General features: G+C 40.5%; 1 protein-coding gene across 2 annotated transcripts in view; it reads left to right on the top strand.

The window, feature by feature from the left end:
* The window catches only part of LOC128356014 (E3 ubiquitin-protein ligase TRIM62), a 31,790-nt gene extending 18,532 nt beyond the window's left edge, over positions 1–13,258 (top strand). The window contains exons 3-7 of one of the 2 annotated variants that reach the window (XM_053316431.1): positions 5,109–5,204; positions 7,814–8,070; positions 9,287–9,412; positions 9,795–9,910; positions 12,160–13,258. In XM_053316431.1, coding sequence (XP_053172406.1) covers positions 5,109–5,204; positions 7,814–8,070; positions 9,287–9,412; positions 9,795–9,910; positions 12,160–12,710 — 1,146 coding nt within the window. In that variant the 3' untranslated portion in view covers positions 12,711–13,258. The remainder of the gene's footprint in view (positions 1–5,108; positions 5,205–7,813; positions 8,071–9,286; positions 9,413–9,794; positions 9,911–12,159) is intronic. The other variant, XM_053316432.1, reaches the window with a different exon arrangement.
* The last annotated feature ends 5,635 nt before the right edge of the window (positions 13,259–18,893 follow it).

Genomic DNA, 18,893 nt, shown 5'->3' with positions numbered 1-18,893 from the left:
CAGCTGGCCTCTGTCTGCTCTGCTGGCTGAGCTCAGGCTGCAGGGACACACTCGTCCCCCTGGAGAGGCTGCAGGCTCTGCTGATGCTACAGGAAACAAGGCTATGGGATGTAATGCACAGCTTGAGCTCAATTTGATGTCTTAGAACAAATACACCTGAGCTTGCAGCCTGAGAAAGCATTTTTGTTGTTCTGTTGTTTTGTTTCCTTTCACAAGTTATTGTTTTGGTTGCCATCGGCACGGAAGGGATGGCTGCCATCACACCAGGCAGACCGGTGAAACATTTTTACGATTGGCCTCCAACAGTTTGTCTTAATTTTTCACTCTGAAGTAAATTGGCTGCCTTTAATGCCTTACCAATGAAAATGATGACCTCTATAATATTTTAAGGAAAACTGTGTGCCTACACCATGTGTTGTATTCCCAGAAGCCATTGCTCTACATTTAGATTTTGTAAGAACTATGCATCAAAGAGGACAAAAATACCTTTAAAATTGTGCATCTCAAATCACAAATGATTCATATGACAACGAGTCTTTCTGTGGTGGTGACATCAGTAGTTGCTGTGTGCTGTTAGCTCTTTCCCTGCAGCTTGTGTCAGTGTCTTCAGGCTGCACTATGTTTGGAAATGAGGGCTGTGAAAGGGTCCCCGCAACACCATGTTTCATCAGGACAACCTGCTGATGAGATGGGCTGCACTGTGTGTGTGTGTGTGTGTGTGTGTGTGTGTGTGTGTGTGTGTGTGTGTGTGTGTGTGTGTGTGTGTGTGTGTGTGTGTGTGTGTGTGTGTAGATAATATATTTTTTCACTTACTCCTTGCTTCTGTATCCCAATTAGAGAGTGCAGCACTTTGTAGAATTTCACTTACTTCTGGTCTACAAACAGATTATTTGTCTTGGCTCCTTCCTCTCTTTGCTGTCTTGTTTCTTTGCATTTCCACTTAATTGTGCCATATTTACTTTCAGCTGAGTCACTAATGACGTGAGTGTTGACGTTTTATCTTTCATCTTGCAATTGAATTCATTTATTATTTCTGTTCTGCAGCCAGGAACCACAGAAAGCAGGAATGAATATTATACAATTATACACTTTTATACTTTTTGTACACCCCTCATTTTACTCCTTTTCACTTTGTTATACTGTACAGTATATCATTACTATACATGGCTTATAGCCTACAAATCAGGAAATGTCTTTTGTTACAGTTCTCGATGAGCATATGGATTTAACAATAGCGTAGCTTTTGATTTGCAAGTGCTAAAATCCTACGGTTGATTTGAATTGCTTTTACAACATAAACAAATCTCACTAAAATCTGCTTTAAACTTGCAGCAGGGTATGATTGATGCTTTCACAACAGCCTAAGCAAACCACACCAGATTCTGATTGCACCAAGGTAGGAAAGCACCTTTCAGTGTGCTCTGTCTACAAATAGCTAATGGTAAGGAAAAATAGGAGAGTTAGTGTTTGTGTGTGTGTGTGTGTGTGTGTGTGTGTGTGTGTGTGTGTGTGTCTGTATCTGGGTCTAATTGCTGGTTGGGTGTGTGCAACATATTTCAGAGATGGCCCACAGTAAATCACAACAAGCCCATAAGCTTACTGCCTAACTATAACGACTGCTGTGTGTTCACTGCTGCCTTATTGTACTGGGGTCCTTTTTACCCACCCTGTCTGCTACCTGACAGAATTACACCCTCAGCCCGACGAAGGTTATGCTAAACTGTCCTTGTGAAGATCACTGGTAGCATGTTGAGTTATTGTGGGCTCTGCTGGAGCTCTCACTCATCGCTGAATGATAAACATTTGAAGGCATCCTGCTGAAATTATGAGTCTAAATCGCACTGTGGTGCTGCATCCTGTATGTCTTCCAGCGAGGAGATAAGTTGAAATTTTTTTCCCTTTTTATTTTTTTCTGTCATCCTGTGTATGCGAGCGAAATCACTCGGAGATACTTTTGTCTGTGTGTGAGAGGAAGTTTTCCATTTCTGTAGGTTTTTTATTATTCATACTGTGACACTGCATGTTGTTTTGTTCGCCTCTTCATCGGGGCTGGCAGGTTGAAGCCAATAATGCTCTTTAAATCCTGAATGAGCTGCTGAACATAATAAGGCTCGCAGCTGTGAGGAAAGTTTGAGGAAATCTTAAGCTATGCAAATTTTTTTGGAGAAACACTCACCAAAATACTCCATGATTTCATTCATTTACTTGTAAATATAAACCCAAGAGCGGCTAGCGTGACAGGAGTGGAGGAGGAACAAGGGAATGACAGCAGGAAAAATGAGTTTTAGATTTATAATCCTCCAGCCTTGACCCCCATTTCCTGTAACTTGACGTCCTGGGGAAATGTCACGTCAGACTTGTGTTGGCCAGATGCGATGGACAGGAGAGAGACACCTTCACACATACTAGACACACACACACACACACACACACACACACACACACACACACACACACACACACACACACAGCTCTCATCCACCTGCATCCTCTTGTTGTCTCATAATAAGGGTTTGCTCAGCATTAACCACACATTCTGTCTGTAGATTAGAGTTGCAATGATTAGTCAAATAATTGTTTAGTTACCAACTGCTCAATTAATTGCCAACTATTACCATAACTGATTCATTGTTTAGAGTCCTTTTTTAAAGAAGAAAAAAATTATTCCAGCTTCTCAAGTGTGAAGATTTTCTTCTTTCTTTAGTGCTCTATGACAGCAAACTGAACATATTTTCAAAACCAGACATTTGACATTTGAGGATGTCACCTTGGGCTTTGGGACATTTTTCACAATCTTATGGATCAAATAACTAATCAATTAATCAAGAAAATAATCGACAAATCAATCAATAATGAAAATATGTGTCAATTGCAGCCCTACTCTAGTAATCTGAATCACATCCGCTTCAGATCTAATTCCTATGCCACTGTGTAGTAATGGACACTACAGCTGTGGCTTTTTTTCTCCTATCGCTTCTGCTAGAATTGTCATCATAGAAAATCTCCATCTGTAGGATACTCAAAGGACGGGCTTTGCTTCCAAGAAGATTAAAGAGGATTATATAATTGCACGTTATGGAGGACGTTTGGGGCCTTGAAACCTATGAAGATGATTTCAGAGGCTGATTTTTGCTGTCTCTAAACAGCAACAATGCCTGCTTTGCCTGCTTAAATTCAGCTTAAGTACACATGTTCTCCAGTGTATTTAATTTTCACAGGAACATGCTGGGTATATCCGTTTGTTACACACTGCAATGTACAGGATGATGATGAGGTTGTGGCAAAAACTCCCAGAAAATGCAACTTTTAACCTTACGAATCTAAAATCTTATTTATTAAAAAGAAACTTTGGGTTTGTGTAAAATATATCAATCGACTGGCAGCATCCACAGTTAACTCTGCCCTTATCTGACCAGCCAGTCAGATGATGTGCAACAGAAGAGTTTGAGGAGCATGTTTTCTCTGCCAGTCTGTCAGTATTAGTCCACCCCACTGTGTGGGAGCGGCCTTTGACCTGCTGCAGACAAGCGCATAGCGATGAGGCGGAGAACCTGCTGAGCCTGCCGCACTCCTATCATTAACATGGAGAGTCACACTCCCCCTCTGCACCAACCATTGTTTCTCTCCATTTCTGTCATTGAGGAGAGACATGCTTCATCTTCAACAGAAAACATTTACTGTTTAATTTTGCAGCAGCTGTGGTCAAGGATTTTCTAATAAATTACAAATTGATGCTTATTTTTTTCCCTCTCTTCTGGTACCTTTTTTTCATGTTTAGACTAGAAGGTTTAAATTATGGTTGTTTTATTAGCCTTGCTAAGCTGACAGTTCCATTTGGTGGACTTTTGCTGCAGTTGGTGTTCAAGGGAGGTGATGCTTTGTGGATCACAGAGAAGGTGACGCACAGGTCACATGAGCAAAGAGACCGTGCAGCAGGGTGGCTTAACAGAAGGCTTTGAAATAAATGAGGCTTGCATCAGGTTGTATTTCCTTTAAAATTTAAGTATTTATTTTCCCCTGACATCAGAGCAAATATATTATTTGTTTTATCTCATTCTGTGTAGTGTTTAACTGTGTTGTGTGTAATTGTTCACATTTTTGAAAACTGACAACATATCATTTCAGTGTAATGCAGTTGTTCCCTGAAGGTCACATTTGTTTTCTTATTTTTTAATGAATTTTGTTGTTGATACTTGAATACTACCAGAGATCCAGACTTTAAGGTATTAAAGAGGTTTGAGGGTTTGTTTTTTTGTTTTTTTGTTGTTTTTTTCATCAAGTCCTGCTGATGATGAAAATGCAGGTTTTGACAGTCTGCCAGCACATAAAATGCTGCAGTGTTGAGACTCAAATCAACATGTGTCCTAGCAACAGATTCATCCTTCTCAGTGAGACACAGATCTGTAACTGCTCATTCATCTTCAGTTGCTCAGTATGAAGACATCAGCCAAGTGCTGATTAAAAAGCACAGAGCTGCACCTTTGAGTCTTTGCTCATTTGTACGTACAAATCTGCACTGAAGGGAGTTGATCTGCTGAACCACTTCAGTCCTAAAACCTGAATCTACGTGCACTGGTGTTGTTTGCACATGGGACCTGCATGGGACTCTGCACCATTCCTCCCAGCCAGTTCCCACAGAGTCTCGCTCCCGCCTGCCTCGGGGAGACTTGGAGGCGGCGTAGCGGTGCAGGTTCTGCCAGTGTTCTGCCAGTGCCTGACTAGAGATGAGACCCACTTTTCTCTGACACAGCCCAACATCTCCAGAGATTTCATTTCATGTCTTTCATATCTCGCTCTCCGTCTGGCTCGCTTGTTTTGTAGCTGAGGCTGAAGTCTTTGCTGCCTTGTATCCGAGCACAGTGAGCAGTTATGTAAATAATACAAGTTTCATAAACACAATAGGATTTTGACTTGCAAACATATCTGTCTGTCAAATATATTAGCATTATTGTTATGTAACTGTCAAGGTTTTAGAGAGTATTTAGGCAAAGCAGAAATGGAGTGACATACTGGATTAAATAAAATTCTCCCATTAGTTTGGCTGATTAAATGCAGTTAGTGCTCACTAGTTGCTGACCTGCTGTATGTTGGTGGTTTTTGTGTTTCAGAGGGAGATGAAGGAGCAGCTGGCCACCCTGCAGGACAGTGAGAAGGGACACACTGAAGCCCTGCAGCTCCTGCAGAGACAACTCACAGAGACCAAGGTACTGTAACAACAACAGTTCTCATATACCGAGCTGGACCAACAGCCAGTATTGTCACTACAGCTGCCACTAAAATTTTCAGTATTGACATATTTTATATAATGTCAGAAAATAGGAAAAAAATTGGCAGATTCGCAGATCCAAATGGTAACGTCTTACCTTATCCAGCCAATAGTCTAGTGCTGCACAGATCAGAGAGCAGTTGCACCATGACTATAAGTTGCATCTTAACTCTAAATAATTACACACAAGCCTCTAGGGTAGACATGCATCAGAAAATGTCACAGAACTCACTGATGGTAAACCAGCAGTTTTTCTGCCAAACAGTATCATTGTTTTCATAAATTGCAGCCATTTTACAACAGAGTCCAGTGGATACTTATTATTATACTATTTATTTTCTTCTAAAGTCTTGGAAGAGGAGGGGGCTGGGAGGGTTATTCAATTAGTTTCAATCCATAACCTCATCGCTAGATGCCACTAAATTCTACACACTGGTCCTTTAATGTGTGCAGTCTTCCCTAACTCCCTAACTGATTTTGATTGACAGTTAAATTCCGACACTTAAATTGTCTTATTGAGCTTCTCTTAAATCTCAACACCTTGTTTTAATTAGTGAACCGTGAGCTTCCGGTCAATATTTTAACACCCCCCCCCCCCCCCCTCCTGTAGTGACATTGAAGCTATTGACACAGTGTTGCAGCCGTCAGCATTACTTGTCATTTTGGGAGCACACTGCTCTCTCTCCTGTTTTTGTACCTGCTGTCTGATTTCAGGGCATCACTCATTTCTCCATCCAAGTTCTGCACTGCAGGACCCTCTGCTGCCAGAGAGAGCCAGGCCATCCATTTCAGTCCATCCATCGACTCACTCTTAACTGCTAGATGCAGGCCTCTCAGCCACCCCCACTCCTCACTGGAAATGAGCTGATCTCATTAGATTTACATCCATTTGCACAGAGTGCTCTGCCTGGAAGATGGCCATGATGTGACCACATTGATCTATGATACATTTAGGTGGCTGACAATGAAATGTCTCCCTCCGTTTCTTCTTTGTCTAAATTTGAGGTTGTGTTTTTCTTTCCTCTCTCCTTATTATAGGTAAGGTCAGTCTGTAGAAAGATTGAGGAGGAAACACTGCAGCAGCCCAGCGCTCATTGTAGCTCAATGTGCCTGCCTTGAACTCCAATTTGAATCTTTGGCTCGTGTGCACTTGGGAGGGTCTCTATCTGAAGGACAGACATTGTGTCCTATTCACATACCCACCGGGGATCGCTCAATAATCACATTCTTCCCTGAAAGGTAGCCAGCCTCCTGTCTCCAAGGGCTGCAGACACCCTTTCAGTGCTGTTGGGCCAAAGCAGTAGTCAGTGAGACTGATGGCTGGGCTGCTGCAGTCCTCCTCCTCCTCTTCCTCCTTCGTACCATCAGTTCTCAACTCTTAACTTGGTAGGAGGGCTGGGATACAGCCCACCTTAATGTCATAGCTCTCACACTGGCAGAGAAATAGTCATCTTAATGGGTTCCCACAAGCAGAGAAAGAATACCTGCCCGCGGCCTGAGAAAGAGCAGCAGACACAGGCCTGCTGTTTGAAGGGGATTGATTGAATTTTTAGGCAAGTGTAATTAAACCTCAGATCACAGTTCCCAAATCCAACTCCTCCTCAGAAGATCAGAGGAGTGGTTGATATCCCCGACTTCAGTCATCAAAGATTCATACAAATAAGTTCCATTTGAAATCTTATTTAGATCTGTTTCACTTTGATTCAGTAGTCATTAATTTCCTCTTGTTCTGCGTTGGCCTTTGATAGGCAGATGTTCGGTTATCTTTTGAAAGTGTGTACAAACACTAGTTAAAGTTTTGAGTAAAATGATGCCTGGTAAGGACGGATGGCATAAAGTTTGAACAAAATGCTGAATGAAGTCCAGCCTTTGCATTCTTTAGATGCTTCAAATTAAGAGTCTCCGGTTCCTCTTGCAGGGTTTTCAACTCGCGCTGCTTTGTTCTGTCTCTCTGACACTCAGATTGCTAACGCTCAGATGATTCATTCTCTTTGATATCCAGCTTCTCATTTTTCCTTTCTCGACTACAAATCTGTTTCTTCAACTCTTTCCCTCGTCTCTTCAGCTGCCAGTCTTCTGTACCCTGCAAGCTGTTCGGCTCTTCCAGTAATGGCTTCAGCTTCACTGGCTGTCCGCTGGTCTTGTAATTAGCAGACTTCCCACACAGGATGTCCTTTGTGACCCCTTCCTGGTCATCTTTTTAGGCTGTTTCTTGTTTGTTTTCACTCTCTATAGATGTGGAAAACCTACTTTATTTTCTCTGTGGAAGGTTTTACCCACACTGTTCTCAGACAGCCACATAAAATCAATACAAGCAGAATCAATGCATAATTGTTAATGTAATATTAACACAATTCCGGGCACTGCCCCTGAATTAGTGACCCCCTACCTAATTAAGAGTCAGGCTACTGTGACTGAAACACTCAACACACCCAGCTTAGTACAGTACAAAGTCTATCTCACAGTCCTTTAATGGCAGTTATAAATAATCCAGATGAAGCTGGTTTGGTTTGTCTGAGCAGACCGTCTGTTGTTTCTGTTTTTCAGTCCTCGGCCAAGAGTCTGCGTGCAACCATTGGTGACGCCTTTGAGCGCCTCCACCGCTTCCTGCGTGAGCGTCAGAAGAGCATGCTGGAGGAACTGGAGATGGACACAGCCCGCAAGCTCGCTGACATCGAGCACAAGATCCAGCGCTACAGCCAGCAGCTGCGCGACGTCAAGGAAGGCATTCAGATCCTGCAGGAGCGCCTCAACGAGACAGGGCGACACGACTTCCTGGAGGGAGTAGCTGTCACATCAGAGAGGTGCTTCACCTGCCCTAAGCTTGCTAGCACACATTCCCCATATAATCTGTGCAAGAACAAAGAAAAGTGGTTGAAACACATTTCATTCAACAATCAGATTTAATCAGCTCTCAAAGTCCCATGCCAACACTTTAGCTGTATTATGATAAATTGCATTAAAATTGTCCCTATGGTGACCCCTCACAACACTCGAAATGTGTATTCTTGCTTGTGCTAAAAGTAAGACTGCTAAAATATTGGAGAAAGTACAGATTTGAGCAACAGCATTAGCTAATCCCTGAACAGATGGTGTATTAGGCCTGAAATAAACCAGCTGCAATGTTTAATCTGGGAGGGGTACTTGAGGACGTTTTAATTGAACAGTTTAATATCTTAGGGCAGCTTAATGAAGTTGAATATAGAGCTAACAAGAGTGACAGATTCAAACATAACAATATATTTGACTTCACAATTTAAATAATGTTAAAATAGTTCTATTAATATTATTTGATCTAATCTAAGGGTGGATGGAGTAGTAACAGAAATTAAGTCCTGATGCATTTAGAGATGCATTAAGAGGAATATTATTTGTCAAATGAAAAATATATTTTCCAGACAAATGTTGACACAAATGAAGGCAGTGTTATTATATTATTTTAAACAGCACCATAGATAAGCTAAGTCACTATATTGGCACTTGCATCACAACAGTAGTATCCATAACAACATGCAGGCAGGTGACATTAATGGAAAAATCTGAATAAATGTACAGGTAATGAGGGGTCTCTGGTTGGTTTGAGTCACAGTCTTCAGTCTCTCAAACGTTTATGAGAGATCTTGGAACAAAATGTTTGACGGCACTTTATCTTATTAATTTATTTATCAGAGATAACACACATTACCTATCATTTATCATCATATATTACCATTTATATGATGTAAATGTGTCACATCTCACCAAATGGTTAATTTTCATCAGCGGTCCCTGGGTAGGTAGATGATGTACATTAGAAGAAACAAACAAGACTTACAGTATAAAAAACAGACAAAGCAACATCAAAGCAACAAAGAAGGAATATATTTTGAATGAATGCTGTGCTTCTATCCACACGCCTGTAAATTCTTTGCTGAGGAGCACTGATACTGTTGTGGAGGCTCATGGTAGCCCAACATCTTACTAAGATGCTTTATGTTGGTTTTTTCCCTTTAATGCGTCACACATTTGTATATCTTCCAGTTTGAGGGGATTCAATAAGGTGGACTGTGATGGTGTCAAGATTCAAGTGATGTTACGTCATGTTTTGGCTCAGGAAAGCTCACACAAACAATGCTCCAGAAGAACCATCTATGCTGCAGAACAAATGTACAATTCCCTCTTTTTCAACATACTACATACTGTTGATTTTGTGGATTTTAGCGCAGTAACCAGCTCACTAAATGTCCTGCTTGATCTTTGGACTATATGTAGGAGTGCACTGAGTGATTCATGTGGAGGTTCACATTGTTATCATATTGTAATGACATTAGAGCTTCAACCTCCTCTCACTGATACAGTCATCTTTCTACTGGAGATTCATGAAACAGTTTGTCAGTTGTCCAATGCCAATAACAGCACATTTCCAAGACACAAATCAGATAAATTACTCAAAGTATCGACATGGTGGGTTGAACAAGGCACAGCATTATTTGGGGGGGAAAGCAGCTAATTGGATTTAGACTGTTATTGATATGTTTTTCTGTCCCAGGATTAAAGGGAAGATACATGAGACCAATCTGACGTATGAAGACTTCCCAACATCCAAGTACATGGGGCCCTTACAGTATACAATATGGAAGTCGCTTTTCCAGGATATATCTCCAGGTATGTGTGAACAATTATTACCAAAACATGAGCTGTGTAGCTCAAACATGAAGGTTAAGAAACATGCAGCATGGACTTTATTCTAAGGTGAACAATAACTGCTTGCTCCTTTGATAGAGCAGATTCAGGAAAGAATAGGAAATAATGTTTGAATTTTATTGGGATAAATTGAGGTGAAAGGACAGTGCCACTTCCAGCATTTGTTACAATCAAGTCAAAATAGGCTGGTGATCTAATTTTCCTTCAGTAGCAGACAGTTACGGTTTGATTCATAAATACACTGTGTAGGAACTAATCCTGAGCAGCAGGACTGTCTGTCTGTATGCTTTGAGCCCCCCATTCAATTAATGAGAAATGGTGGTCGGACCTGGGGGGCAGTGATGCCCTTCTGCATTTGACAGTGCTGAGAGGCTCTCTACTCCCTCTGCCTACAGCCATCACTCACAGGAGATTATTTAAAATAACGTGCAGTGATTTTTTTTTTTTTTTTCCAACTCAATAAATTCCCCCATTCCAGCCGGCTGCTGAGGGGAAGCCAGGCAGTTTTTTGGCCTCTCTTGACTGGCTGCCAAATGGAACAATTGGTTACAATCCATCACCAGCGGTTGCCCGAGACAGGACAAAGACATTCCTCCCATCATCCCTCATCCCTCGTTGTCACCGATAGGTTAGCGGGAATAACTATCAGATGATGTGCTTTCTTCCCTCCTTCTCTGTCTTGTAGCAAGAAAAATGGTTCCTCCACTGATGTTTGTGTTCTCGCATGTTTCTCAGCATGACACAAAGAGCCACTCAGGTTATGAAATTTTAATGACTATAATGTAACAAACACTGGAGATGTCATTGAGTCAAGCAGGCATTGTCCTATCTGCTGGCCACCCACCAGACATTTCACCTCCATTTATCCCAGCAGATATAAATACAGAGGAACTGAAAAATGTCTTTCCCACTCTTTCCTTATTCTGCTTTATGTAAAAAGAGCAAAGGAAACAAGCAGTTATTGTTCAGCCTGCCATGGTTCCCTGAAAACTGAATGCTTTCAGCAGACTTGGGTGCAGAGCCTCCCTCCCTAAAATCACATAACTGCAAACTGAGGAACAGTTTCCCACCAGCCTGGAGCCTGTGGAGCTGGAGCTGCTCCTCCCATCGCTATAATTACTGCCTCATTGTACTGTTTGCACCGCTCTCTTGGTACGATATTGCTCAAACTGAGCTACCCTATTAGATTCCAGCGAGCATTTGACTTTGAAGAGTCTACTTTATGCATGAAGGTAAAAACAGATTATAAAAAATGTATCATGCAGCACTCGCAGTCGCACAACTCCTTGTTTCATTTTACTGAAATAAGAGTCGGGCAGCAGTTGGGTGTGCCGTTTAATAACAAGCCATCAGTCATCTTTTACCACAGGGCACGGCTTTGATCACCTCCTCTAACTCTAGCTGTAGTCATATATACACTGAAATGTTTGCTGTGGTCTAAAAGGGTCAGTTCACACAAAATACAAAACACATTTCATATAACACTAGTGCTATGTTACCATGCAAATAGTTTTGGTTTTATTTGTCCAGGTTTGATACATACCTTTACCCCTAAATATGTTTGTGGTACTCACAGCATTTCAAAAGTACATTATTTTTTATAAAGCAGTAACATGTTTTATCTATTAACAATGTCCTTTTTACTGTTGATAACCCATCGAGGGATTATTTCTTTGGTAGAAAGTAATTGCTACACTAATTAAATTCCATCTAACTGTACTATGATATGGTGGAGACAGATATCTAATCTAATCTAAATCTATATACCAAAACCTGAGCAGATAAAATCAAAACCATCTTTTAAGCTTTTCACATGATCTCATAATCAAAATGTATACATTTTCCATCAGATTGCCTGTGATCACCCCCCCCCGCCCCCCATGGGAGCATTTCAGAGATCAGTTCATTACTTTGACCCGCTCCTCCTTTTAAAGTGGCTGAACTGTCTGGATGTATTTACTTAGTGCCTCTGCCTCAGCATAAAACTGTTCACACAGCATCTGCAACGCTACACAAAAATGAGGCACTGACACTGCAGTCTTCACTGTTCTTTGTCCAAACTCATAACATACTGATATGTTTTTTTTTCATGTTCATATATATGACTGGCCTGTTTATCAAGGCTGACAGTTGTCTCTCCACTATATTAAATCTAAAATTTAAATGAATGCGTTTCAGTGCTGAACTGTCTCCTCTGTTTTCTTCCTCAGTGCCGGCAGCGTTGACTCTTGACCCCATCACAGCCCACCAAAGACTGATCCTCTCAGATGATTGTACCATCGTGGCTTATGGGAACCTCCACCCACAGCCTCTGCAGGATTCCCCACGCCGCTTTGACGTGGAGGTGTCCGTTCTGGGTGCAGAGGGCTTTGTGTCGGGCGTCCATTACTGGGAGGTGATGGTGTCGGAGAAGACCCAGTGGATGATTGGTGTGGCCAACGAGACAGTCAGCCGTAAGGGCAGCATCCAGATCCAGCCCAGCCGCGGCTTCTACTGCATTGTTATGCACGATGGGAACCAGTACAGCGCCTGCACCGAGCCCTGGACCCGCCTCAACGTCAAGAGCAAGCTAGAGAAGGTAGGGGTGTACCTGGACTACCCCAAAGGCCTACTCATCTTCTACAATGCAGACGACATGTCCTGGCTCTACACCTACAGGGAGAAATTTCCCACCAAGGTCTTTCCCTACTTCAGTCCCGGCCAGAGCCACGCCAACGGCAAGAATGTGCAGCCTCTGCGAATCAACACTGTACGCCTTTAAGAGCTACGCACATCTGTTGTCACGTTTGTCCTGAAAGATGAATCCATCATAAGTGGATTCACAGGACTTCTGTAGGTTTCAAAAGATGTTCAAGAAATATGTTTAAAATGTTTAATAGGGTGTTTGAAATGTTTATTTCTTTCAGTTCGGTGTTAAGAATTGTGCTTGATGTTGCTCTTAAAACCTGCACTGTTATTTTTTCGTGACTTGAAACAACCACACGATAACGGTCTGCACTTGAGCCACATTCCTCATCCTTAACCAAAAAAGATGACACTAAATGGAGTCAGATGGACCCCTGGGCTCCTCTGAGGTCTTTGGCAGTGATGTAAAAAATAAAAATAAAAAAGTGGTTCCCCTCTCCAGAAGTGACTCTCCCAGGCCCACCTTGCACACTCCCAGGGGGCACCACTCTTTTTGTGCTTGATAAAGCCCATCTGGCCCTCCAAGCATACCCCATGCATTGGCCAAAAGTGTTTATTACAAAATACTTTTGGGATCAAATAAAACTTTTTATTTTATTTTTTACAATAGCTGAAAAAAGAACAAAAGACACAAAAAATAACCACCTCATGCTTTCTTTGCCACTCTACATCTTTACATTTTTATGTTTGTTGTCCGTGTTGTCCATCTAAAAAGAAACTTGGGGCAGTGCCCTTGATGTTGTACAATGTGTGTCCGGTAATGTGCAGTATGAAGCAAACTGGGGTCTAACTGAGAACATCTGCAAATGATTCCTGGTGTTTTGTTTTAACTTGCACAGATTTGCAGGACCCTGTTTCACAAAGCAGGCCTATGAAATCATCTGTAAAACTTGTATAACAGTTTGAAAAGTGTGAAGCTAAAAATGACCAGGTTTTGTCAATCAGGACGGAATTTGACATCTCTCTGATTGGCTGATCTGAATTGCCCATCCGAAGTAAATCCCATGCAGGTTAACACAAATTCAGCGATTTGACCCCAGTTTGTGGTGTTGTAGACCTCAGTGGGGTCTGCTTCATTAGAGACATTTCTGTTTGGATGTTCAGAAGGAGATTTATGTGAGGCGGTGTTGGGATATTGGTGACGGTAATAGTTAAAATGATTTATGATGATGATGAAAACTATGACACTTTTAATGATTATAATGATGATTGTGTCTTTTGATGATGGCAGCTGTGCATCCATCATTGTGTGAACACACTCTCGTGTGCTGGAGGTTTGTGGGAAATGTTTTAATGTATAATAAATTACTGCTAAATCAGCCAGTCTCTTTTATTTTGTCCTGGTTTGAAAAATGCCCATCGAATGCATCCAGAACCCTTTGTCTCACCTTCAAACTGGATGTATTGTCCAAACCCCAAAAATATTCGATTTACAATTGTAAAAAACGGATAAGCAGCAGTCACATCTGTCACATCTGAGAAGCTGGAACCAGAAAACATTTGGCATTTTCAATCTTCTGTCAGTCCTCTTAGTGACTCATCAGTTAATAGTTTCAGCTGTAATTGTGTCTGGTACATAAACTTTCTTTCATCATCGCTTTGTTTTTGTCAAATTCTGGATAGTTTTACTCCATCAGGCTTATAAAATCTACTCAATATACAATCTGAGAAAGGAACAAGACTGACAAGTGTACAGCCTGAGTGATGCTGCATGCTAAAAGTAGATGTTTAGGTCAATTTTTAACTATATAGTCCAATATCATAAATCACAAATTTGCCTCAGGGCTTTACTATCTGTACAGCTATACAATCTCATCTCTCTTTAGACCTATGATTCGAATAATTTTTTTCTTTTTTAAACTCAAGAAGAGCAACACGGCATATCCCTCTCCCAGGACTGAAAGACATGCAATAGATGCTGTGTGTACAATTGACCATAAAAGCAAAATCATGCTCACCATCTCAGTGGTAGCAAGCAAACATTGTATAATTGAAAGGTTGGTGTGAGGTGTGCAGGTGTTTGGTTGAAAACTAAAATACCAGACATATTAAAGCTTTAACCTGATCATTAGATTATTAGACTTCATTAAAATATATTATTGTGGGTAACATATTTTATATCCAATAGTTGTTGAGACATTTCACAAAAAAACAAACAAATATAAACCTCATGAGGGCTGTAGAAGAAAAACTGAGAGATCATCAAAGTCCTTGAGTTTTATCATCTGGTGACCATGGACGTTTGTAAATAATATTATGGTAACCCTTAGCAAAAAGGAGTTTATTCAAGTGTACTACGAGTATACTTATTTTATACTAAAACTGAGGCAGCATACTTGAAGTTTACTTTTTATATACTATATTTTATATACTTAAGAATAGTATAGTGAAATATACTTGGTCTATACTGAAAAGTATAAAGAAAAGTCTAAGACTAAGTACATTAATACTAAGACTTACACTTATACTTTAATACTAAAGCTTATACTTGTACTTTAGTATACTTTTTACTTCTTTCTGCCACAAAGTACTAATACTTAGTATATCTTGATCCAAGTACAGAATAAGGTCAAGTCATTGACTCATGCTTAATTTAGCAGAATGAAAATGTTTTTCACTACACACATTTGCTTTGAGGTATTACCCCTGTTATAAACTTATATGTTCAAGATCATATAGTATATAACTAGTACAATGGCAGTAGAGTGTCCTTGTGGTATACTTGAAAGCGTACTTTTGTAAACTTAAAAATGTTCCAATTTAGTCCGAAGAGGTATTAAATTAGTATACTTTCTAGTACACTACAAGTACATGGTCTGTAGTATACTTGCTATACTTATACTTACACTCAAGCATACTTAATACAATGAACTTCAAGTATACTACTTTTTGCTAAGGGAATACATCTGATAGTTGTTGGGATATTTCAGTTCGGACCACTGACATCCACCCAGCCTGGCTGGTAGCATGACTAAAAGTCAGTTGTTGCTTCATGTGCCCATTGTTCATGTAAAGTAAAACCTTTCATTAAGGGGTCTTGAGGTAACATTTTTTCATTTCAAACGGTAACAAGTCAAAATGGTTGTAGAGGACATGGGTCTACAGTATGTGTCACTCTGCTTTCACACTGACAGTATCTTATTGTTTAGTCTTTAGTGAGTGATCATGATCTGTGTCATCACTAGGCTGACCCAGAATTTCAACATACTTAAAATGAAACCCCTTAACAGGAAACATATCTGGGAGGCAAATGCATTCTCTTTGAAATGCAGGAAGGCTTTGCCTCAACTCGTCAAAACCTGATGCAGTTCAGTCAGAATTTAAAGCCAGACATAGTTGAGATGTGCTGAACTCTCAGCATTTCTAAGCCTTCCAGCAGAGAGCTGGGAGGTTGCGCTTTTTATTTCTGTTCTCCATCTTTGTGTGGGCAGAAGCCTGGGCAAATTATATGATGAATAAAAAAGATGTCTGGGTTCACTGTTCCCTCACTGCGGGTGAGCTGCACCCTGCAAGAGGTCCTCTTCATTTGCCATCTTTGACACACTTTGAATCAGTGGTTGTTAAACTGGAGAGAAGAAATTGTCACACATGCTGAAATCATGATAGAAAGTTTATATCTGAACCACACACTGCATCAGAAACCCAGAAAGTTATTTTTTGTTTGACTTTGTACCCTGCTGCTTTATTATTTCACACTCCATTGCAATTGAGTGTTGTTGCATCATGATTACAGCTGTTCCACAACAAACTGTGCAGTTTATAGCATGATGCCGCTTATTCACAACACATCCTCAGGACAAGTGGATTCATATTCTCAGCTTTGAGTTACAGTACTTTTCTCCCCTCACTTTGAGATATAGAGGCATATTTATCCGGGGAGGAGGTGTCCATCCCGTAATAGACATTTTTACCTGAGGGGAAAATGTCCATTAAAAAGTCACTGAGCCCTCCTTTGAGAGACCTGTATCTGATTCCAGCCTGATGTGGCCCTCCTGAGGGGAGAGTGTTAGGTGTTTAATCTTGCAAGTTGTGGAAAAAGCAGAAATGGAGGCTCATTTTTGTCATAACTTATTTTCTTTTTTTTGCTGGTGGCATGAACAGATCTGTCATCCCTATTATTGCAGATGTGTTCAGGATTAGTCAGTTTAAATATGAGTTGGGTTAATTATTATACAGTAAAAATGAAAGCAAACAGGCTTTACATCTTAGTCAATCAATAGAAATTAATCACCAGAAATTTTGATAATCATTTCCCATTTTTCCCATCAAACAAAAATGTCAACTATTTGTGGTTTCCAGCTTCTCAAATGTGGTAATTTGTAGCTTTTCACTGTTATGTATGTAAATGTAATATTTGGGTTTTTTTGTTATTAGCTGGTCAAACAAGCATACTGAATCATCATCGGCATCATTAAATGTTTTTCTAATGCTGAGGTTCAGCCCTTCTCTGACTGATATATAATCGTAAAGGAGGATTTACATTTAAAATGATGGCCAACCTTGAGAATAATGACATGAGATATACCTACCTATCTCTGAGTCACTTCAGTACACTGTTGTAACCTGTTTTCAGCACAAACTGTTCTCACACTGGAGACCTTCTGGAAATGAATGTAACCTCTGAGAATCATATGAAATGTGAAACTACTAAACATTTTTGAATGTGGGACACGTCCTGCCTCAGAAACTGAAAGCAGAGCACTGTGTGCAAAGGAGTCACATGTATGTGAATGAGTGGATTAGTCATCTGGCTGGGAGCATTTCAATCACTTGTGAGAGTGCTGTTGAAGCAATAAAATGTATCATCACTGCTATACAGCTTCCTGATCTTACTCATGCCTGCGCTGAATAGTAACAACATCACGACTGAGAAAACTTACAGCAACTAAGACGTTTCCTTTTAATGTCATCATGCCCTCATTAAAATAAAATCCTCTGACACACAAAACCACTGCACTCATTAAACCTTTGTCTGTTCAAACACTCGCTATCCTGCACCAACAGAACATGTGATCTCACAGCTCTGAAGCAATTATTTAACTTGAGATACATCAGGGAATTACCAGTACCTCCACCTGTCCTAAAATAGCATGAGCACACATGCAGAGGAGCATTGCCACCGTCAGTGTGTGTGTTTAAGTATTAGTCTGTACAGGTCTATGTGTGGTGGTGGTGTGCCTCTGTTTACTCTGCCCTCTGGCTCCATCAGAGGTAAGAAGACAACTTAAAAATGCCTTCTGTTTCCTGAACACTCTTCATCCCTCTCCTGTTACATCCTCAAGCTCATCTGTGACACATTTTAGGTGCTTCATGATCTTGGATGTTGGAGTTGTTGTTGCACCAGAGTGCCCTCTGGTGTTGATACCTTGCTCTTCTACAACATCTGTCAGTTAAGTGTAAGTACACCCACACAGCAGAAGTTTCCTTGTTTTGCTTTGTTCAGTTTATCCAGTCACACAATGTGTCTCTTCCCCACCCCCATCAGCCATTGTTTAGCTAGCTGTAGCAAAATGGTGCTTTGAAATTATAGATAAGAGATAAAATGCCTCACATTTTACCTAATCAAAATATAGATCTTTTAATAACTTTACCTGCAAATTTGTACTTTTGCTGTAAAATCTGCACACTTCTTCACACAGCCATGCAAATTCACGTGCAAGGTCAGGGAGGGAGTAGTTATACATGAAAGACTTTTGTCATCCCTTATTGGTGAAAGTGACACCGTAACAACTAATCATTTGTTACAACTATCCCCAGTCTCCCTAAAGTAGCCTATCATAAGTGAAAGTACACTATCATGCACAAAAGGTGTATTATTCTATGATTACATTGTTGGATTATTATTACTGATGCATTAATGTGTAAGCAGCATTTTACTGTTGTACTTTGTTGAGGAGGAACTCATTTTAACCAATAGTAGCAGTATAGTAGTTCAGTCAAGACTGGATTACCAACCTGGCAAAGGTTTACTTCATATCATTTGGGTCTATATAATTATTCAAAAACCTGTCAGGAATTTGCACCACTGAACCATTCTCCATCTTGTAGTCCTGATTTTCATAAGAGACTTTGTGTGAAATTTTTAACCTGAGACATCAGATTGTTTGTTACACAAAACCATCCGAAAGGTGACAATGGAAACTCTTTGAAAAGGGCAAGCCCTTTAAAAAAATTCTTGGCAGGTGTCTGTATGAACCATTTATCTATCACTGTCATAATGAGCTTAAATCTCACCCTTTACATACCTACAGTGGAGGAA

The sequence above is a fragment of the Scomber japonicus genome, chromosome 3 (genome assembly GCF_027409825.1).
Source record: "Scomber japonicus isolate fScoJap1 chromosome 3, fScoJap1.pri, whole genome shotgun sequence".
In the NCBI taxonomy this organism is placed as follows: domain Eukaryota; kingdom Metazoa; phylum Chordata; class Actinopteri; order Scombriformes; family Scombridae; genus Scomber; species Scomber japonicus.
This window is presented reverse-complemented; position numbering and strand designations above follow the sequence as displayed.